Source organism: Canis lupus, chromosome 16, assembly GCF_011100685.1.
Source record: "Canis lupus familiaris isolate Mischka breed German Shepherd chromosome 16, alternate assembly UU_Cfam_GSD_1.0, whole genome shotgun sequence".
Classification (NCBI taxonomy): domain Eukaryota; kingdom Metazoa; phylum Chordata; class Mammalia; order Carnivora; family Canidae; genus Canis; species Canis lupus.
In genome coordinates, this window is record NC_049237.1 from 21,531,296 (window position 1) to 21,538,638 (window position 7,343).

At 45.9% G+C, this 7,343-nt stretch overlaps 1 protein-coding gene across 1 annotated transcript in view; it reads right to left on the reverse strand.

Annotated features, from left to right (window-relative positions):
* The window catches only part of ESYT2 (extended synaptotagmin 2), an 82,155-nt gene extending 75,203 nt beyond the window's left edge, over positions 1–6,952 (reverse strand). The window contains exon 1 of the mRNA XM_038559190.1: positions 6,641–6,952. Within this exon, the coding sequence (XP_038415118.1) occupies positions 6,641–6,952 (312 nt within the window). The remainder of the gene's footprint in view (positions 1–6,640) is intronic.
* Positions 6,953–7,343: the final 391 nt, after the last annotated feature.

Below are 7,343 nucleotides of genomic sequence, written 5' to 3' on the forward strand. Positions count from 1 at the left end.
TAACTTGAAAAGAACAGAATATTGAATATGTCTCAAACTCTAGTTTTCTTTCTCACCAGATAATATCTAACAATCTTGTTTTTGAAATCTATCAGACATCATTTAAATAAAACCCAGCATCCCCATTAAATAGGTAATATCGCAATAACCGAAGTCATATTCTGAATAATGACATATGTCCACAACATAATGCACAATGAAGAAAGATACAACACACACACATATCCATATGCATTAAAGGTTCAGAAAATCATCAAAAGGTTAATAGTGGTCATCACTAGTTAGTAGGATGCAGGTGACTTTTTCCTTTTGACGCTTCTCCAAAGCTTGAAATGTTCTATAATGAGGTTGCTTTCTTCTCATACTAGAAAGATTGTATGTTTTGGGGACATAAAAACACAACTGTGTGTTCATTAAAAATAGGTAAGAGGAACTTCACTGAGTAAAGAAAAGAACTTTAAGTTCAACTTCAATGACAATCTTGCAAATAACAAAAAGGAAAGCACAGTGTGAACTGTCAGGTTAGTATTTCCACATCTGCTGTTGGGTGTGGCTGTTGCCAATTCCCATATGTAGTCACTAGGAAACAAAGCACTGCTCTTGACACACGGGTGCATTCAAAATGTGCTGTTATTTTGCACTGATACTTTCGTCTGCATACCCTGCTGTAATCCGCCAGGTGCTGAACTGTGGGCTCACAGAGGTGTCCATTGTGAATAATCATAAAACTGCCTTTCACAAAGCAAAGACAGCAAGAGCATAAAACTGGACTTCTATGCATAGCTAGTTCAACAAAACCTAGAATAAAGTTTTAATCCTCACCAATAAAATCTTTGTTTTAAAATAGATTGGTTTAGGGGTGCCTGGGTGACTTAGTTAAGCATCGGCCTTTGGCTGGGTTCACGATCCCAGGGTCCTGGGATTGAGCCCCTCTGCCCCTCCCCCTGCTCGTGTGCGTGCATGCACGCACGCTGTCTCTCAAATAAAATTTTAAAAAATAAATAATTATCAAATGCATTGATTTAAATACTCCAGATTTGGGACACCGGGGTGGCTCAGTGGTTGAGCGTCTGCCTTTGGCTCAGGGAGTGATCCTGGAGTTGGGGGATCATGTCCCACATCGGGCTCCCCGTGGGGAGCCTGCTTCTCCCTCTGCCTGGGTCTCTGCCTCTATCTCTCATGAATAAATAAATACAATCTTAAAAAAAAAAAAAAAAACTCCAGATTTACCTTAGGAAATGTACAAAATGCTCTAAATGGCAGAGTTTTTAAGAAAATGAGCATACCACTTTACCAACAGAAAGACCTAAGAAAGGCCTGCCTTTCCTTTTTCCATACATAGTTAAAAGTAAAAAAAAAAAAAACTTAAAATCTAAACCACATTTTCCTGAACAAATTATTTTCAGTATGGTTTATCACAAACAGAAAAAAAAATCACAATAACAATTCCATTCAAGGTTGTTGTAATTCTCCATAAACTACAATTATGGGTGGTTTGGAATTATGATGTTTTTAATAGATTTTTTCCAGGATTAAAAAAAATGAGCTTGTATTACTTTTATTAAAAAAAAAAAGAACTACAAAAGCACACTATGACTAAAACTAGATTTACACACAGATCTGTGCTCTTACCAGCTAGTAAATTTTTGAATTTTTAAGGCCTGTCTTACACATGTTCATCTCTATCACCCAGCAAGAGACCTGAACATTGCAAATGCTAATAAATGTGGGTTGAGTAACTCGATGAATCCATAAAGGCTCATTTCTAATCCCTACATGTAAATTGAACTACTACTTCCTTAAAATGTAATCTACTCCAGGAACAAATAAAAAAATAAATGGTTTCCTTAAAAGAAAAATTAGACTCTTGTAACAGCTAAGAAAAATGAAGAAAAGTCAGTAACCAGGAGAAAGATCACAAGAAAACTCTCAAGTAAAACACGTGTAATAGAAAAATGACTCCACACAAAAGAAACCACTGATACTGTTTATGTAAGAACTGTGCCCCACCCAACTCCAAAAGAACACAAGGTGACTCAGTATAAGCACAATAAGATCATTAGGGTAAAAGAGAATGGTCTATTTGGGGGAAGGTGGCTGGGTACTTTCAGCTACCTCCTGGGGCAAAGCACAACAATCCAGCAATAATCTTGGCTTGTTTTTTGGCAGCTAAAAGAAGAAGAGAACACCACTCCCACTGCACAGGGGCTTCTACTTTCTGATTTCAGAAGCTTAATTCTGAATACATCACTATCTCCCCTTTCTCCCATGCTAAAACACTGAATTTAAAAAAGCAGTTATTTATATTTATGCCCAATACAGGCTCCCTGTGAATTGGGAGAGCTGCCCTGAGAACGTGCGCCCCAGCTGGATGGAATACATCTGCTTCTCACCCCTGAGCCTCAATTCATCACCTTCCTTCCAAACAGCTTCCTCCAGATGGGACAGTCCAGGTGAGCTCTGATGTTCCCGCCACAGGATATGCCTGATTTCCTGCTTCTGCACCTTTATTGTGCTGTTTCCATAGAGTATAATGTCACGTTCCTCTATTCTTAAATGTCCACAAAATTTGTCTATATGCACTGCCTCACCACTAAACACCTCCTATCCTCTGTTCTGACAGCTAGGGCACTGGGGCCATCACATCTTGCCTTGTGTTTATCTGAAAGACAGCACACACATGAAAGCAGGATGACCTCTTCTACTTCTGCATACAGTAGGTGCCCAGATCTTTAAATGGAGAAAGAAAATTCATCTGAGGTAGCACTGTGTCATGGAAACCAAAACAGATAGTAACTTAACACAAAAGACCATAACAATCTGAAGCTGATAATACACTATGTCAATTAACTGAATTTAAATAGAATAAAATAATATGGGACACCTGGGTGGCTCAGTGGTTGAGCTGCCTTCAGCTCGGGGTATGATCCCAGGGTCCTGGGATCAAGTCTTGCATCGGGCTCCCCGCAGGGAGCCTGGTTCTCCCTCTGCCTGTGTCTCTGCCTCTTTCTCTGTGTCTCTAGTAAATAGATAAATATCAATCAATCAATAAAATATTTTAAAAGCCATAAAGACTCAACAACATTCTAAAATCATGCTATGATAAAATGAATCTAATATAAAACCAATCTATACCCTAAAATTTTATACATAATTATGTATCAATACCTTGAATCAAAGTCTAGAATAATCACAGAAAAACACACATTTAAGCTATCTATATCTCTGCATGATTTCTGCATCATTTATCAAAATTGTTTGTCTAGCCAATATTTATGGTAACATGAGTGTTAAGGTAAAAAAATTTATTTTGCTAGTTTTCATTCATAAGCCCACACTTTTCATTAAACATTCTCTAAAATATAAACGCCTTGAAATTTAAGTTGGAACAATAATTTTTTTTAAGATTTATTTAGTTATTCATAAGAGGCAGAGAGAGAAGCAGACTTAGGCAGAGGGAGGGGCAGGCTCTCTGCAGGGAGCCTGATGCAGGACTGGATCACAGGACCCCAGGATCACACCTGAGCCAAAGGTAGACGCTCAACTGCTGAGCCACCCAGGTGTTCTGGGAACAATAATTTTTAAAAGTTATAGCAGTTTTACAATATAGTGTACACCTGAAACTAATATAACACTATATGTTAACTACACTAGAATTTAAATAAAAAGCTTAATGAAATTTAAAAAGAGTTGTAATAGTTTCTGCTGGAATTCCATAAGCAAGGGCATATGTGTGGCTTACTTTGTATTGTAACTACCCTTTTCATTTATTTTTAAAAGAAATTCAATATCTATAACACTTTTTAATAGCACTACTGATATAATGCACATACCATGCAATTTGCTCATTTAAAATGTACAATTCAACGGTTTTTAGCATAATCACAACATCTGTGATATCATTCTAAGTTAAATGTTGGGATCAGTGTAGAAATCATGAAAGTCTACAGAAAAGATAAAAGGTTCACTAGGCCTAACAAGAATACCACATTACTACTCAGTTTTTCATACTTCGGTTCTTTGGTTCTCTACAAGATAGAGAGCTATAGTATATAAATATACTTAATATAACATTAATTTAACATATCCCATATATTTCTAATTCCTAAATTTATTTACAGTTCAGTACTAGCTCTATAGTTTCCCATCTTGAAATACAGACTATTAATCTAAAACAAGTATTATTAAAACCAGAGCATACAAGTTGATATATTAACATATATCCTAACTCTAAATCCATTTTTTACTTCAAACTAAAAAAAACAGACATTACTACTCTATGTTTAGTACTCTTGAGGCATTCTGTTCTAACTTCATGAAGCATTTAGACCAAATAACTCAGAGCAACAGTCTTCCTCCTTTTTAAATTAGAGCAGAAGCACCAGTATAAGTAAAAAAACAAAAAAAACAAAAAAACACCACCAAAGCAGCATCCACATCTCCTTCACAGCATGAAGAGGTCTCTAACATCTTCTGGAAGCACATAATTGCTCTAAGAGCTAACTGTAAAGTGGCAACCACTGTTTAAAAGAGGTAAACCGTGGTTTCTTATATAGCTATGTGACTATTTTTTACAAGTATTCACCAAATTTTATTAAAGTGTAAGTCAATGATTAACATTAAGAATAAAAAATATTTGTCCTCCTTCATATGAGACCAAAGTGTATTTTTTTTTTTTTGAGACCAAAGTGTATTCTTTTCTCTTGTTCGTTTCTTAGCCCACACAAACTCAGTTTTGGCTAGAGATAAATTCTCCTGGACTTCCCAGAATAACTACAGGAAAAAGAACTCTCCCCAAAGAAAAGCTTGTACATTAAGAGTACACAACTGCCTAATAAGGAAGCTGGCTGCTTTAAATGTTAATCATCAAAGTATGAGAGCAATAAAAGACCAACTGTCAAAACAGTTAAGTAGTACTGCATATGCCAGATTTGAGTTTCTACTTATTATGTGCAGCCATCCAGTCAGCATTTATGGACAGCCGTAAAAGTAGGAAAGGGGCAGACTTCATACCAGTTCTAATATTTCAAATAAAAATCTCACTGGAAAATCGTCCTTGTTCATTTCTTTTTTTTTTTTCTTTCATTTCTATAAAAACTCTTCAATAATATTCCCTTCACCCCTGGTCTAATTTTACGGGGCCCAATTAACACTGTTGGACAAAAGGCCAGTCCTCATCCACCGATCCACACTTGTCAAGCATTTTCCCTGTTGACCGGGAAAACAGTGTAGAATGAGTAACAACACGGTTTATATACAAGCTATAGGATCAAGGCCTAATAGAACTTTCACAGGGTTAAGTGAGATCCATGTTTCATATCCCGGTAGCCTCCCCCCCCGCCCCAGCCGCCCCCCTTAATTCAAAAGTGTACATGCTCTTTCTCGGAGTAGTCACCCTACCTCGATTGTCCACACCCTGCATAAATTACTTTAGGGATGGACACGACCAGAGCGGCTTAGGAAGTGGGTACCCACTGGTTCAGGACTTCCTAGCGTCCACCCTACGATGAATCACCGCTGTCAATGACGCACCACGAAGACACATCTCACTCACAGCAAGACAGCACCCTGAAGTTCAGGGGCCCCAGAACAACGTCCCAGTACTGCCAAGACGGGAATGCTCGCTTTCTCCTAGCAGGCTGCTCCTACTGTCGAGCCTCACTTCAAACCGTGTGTGTGACTCGCTGATTTTACGCGAAGGAAACAGAAAGTGTGGCCTGCCCCGCTAGGTGGTACCGAGCAGGCTGGCCCCCGGCTGACCCCGCTCTCACACCCCACGCCCGACCTCGCGAGGGTCTCGGGGCTGGAAACAGCCGCTCCTCTCCAGGCGCTCTGCTCCGCCAAGAAACCACCACCCCTGCGAGCCTCACTGGCCGGCCGTGTCACGCCACGGTCACCCCAAGCCTCCGGGGAACGCCGTTGATCGTAAAGTGACCACGATTTCCTGCATCTGAAGCTGTCACAGCAACTCCCGCTTAGAGTTCGGAGTGAGCAGAAAAAGGGGGGAAGCCAGTGCATGCCTGTGCTCGCTGCAGAAATCCACTGTGCACACAAGCTCCCGGGTGAAAATGATCAATTAACAAGACTCTCGCTGTCCGTGCAAGTGCCCAAGAGCTCTGACCCCTCCTCCGAAGCTCAGGCTGGAGTCACGTCCACCCTACAGAGCCAGAGCTTCCTAGAGGAAGAGTGAAAGGGCTCGCAGCCCCCTTCTGGGGACCGTCCCCCCGCTCCCTTCCCCGGGACCACGAGCGCCCACGGTCCCAGGGCTGGGCAGGGGCAGGGGCAGGGGCGGCGGGACCCGGCCGGACGCTGGGCGCACCTCCCGCCGCCGCCTCCCAGGGCACATTCCAGAGGCGCGAGTCACTGCCAGCGGGGCCGGGGCCTGGAGCCGGGGCCAGCCGCCCCCGCCTCCCGCCCCCCGCCCCCCGCCCCTAAGCGGGCCTGCCCGGGCTGCCGGCCGGGGGATGCGAGTGGGGGTCTGCGGACCCGGGGGAGGGGCGGGCGCGGCCCTGGCCGCGGGGACGCCCGACAGACAGCGGGGGCGGGGAGCCTGGCGGCGCTCAGGACACCCGCAGGTCCCCGCAACCGCACGGCTGGGGGGGGGGCGGGCGGGGCGCACCGGGGCACCAGGCGCACTCACCCAGGCCGGCAGGTCGCAGGCGCGCACCCCCAGGCGCACGGCGCGCTCCTCGTCCTCCAGCAGCGCCAGCGCCCGGCACAGGCGCGTCGCTTTGAGGCCGCGGCTCCTGCGGCACCACACGAGCAGCCCGAGCGCCAAGAGCACCCAGCTGAAGCTCAGGCCCAGGTAGCCGAGCGCGTACACCGGCAGCAGCAGCGCGAAGCTGCGTGCCAGCTGCGCCAGCAGCCCCGCTACGTCCACGCTCAGCCCCGCTGCCGGGGGCTCGGCCCGGGCAGCGCCGGCCTCGGGGCCGCGGTCCCCCGCGCCGCTCATCGCGCAGCGCTCGCGTCCCGACCCGGCCGCCGCGCCTCGGCCCGCGCACCAGCGCCCCTCTGAGGGGACCCGGCCGCCGCAACCGCCCGCCCGCGCTTCCGCCCGCAGGCGGCGTGCTACGTCAGCACGCAGGGTGGGCGAGGCGGCGGCGGGCGCGGGCGCGGCCCCGGCCCGGGGCAGGGGGATCACCACGCGGGGCGAGGCGTGGCCTGGTGGGTGACGTCATCCTGCGGGCGCCGCTCCGCCCCCGTCCCCGGAGGCAACAGTAAACGCGGGGTCCGACGTGAACGTCATCGCCCGGTGGGGCGCCGTACGGGGGCGGGGGGGGGCGGCGACGCGGTCCTGCACCCGAGCCGCGTACCCACGGCGGGTGGGCGGGGCCAGCATGTGG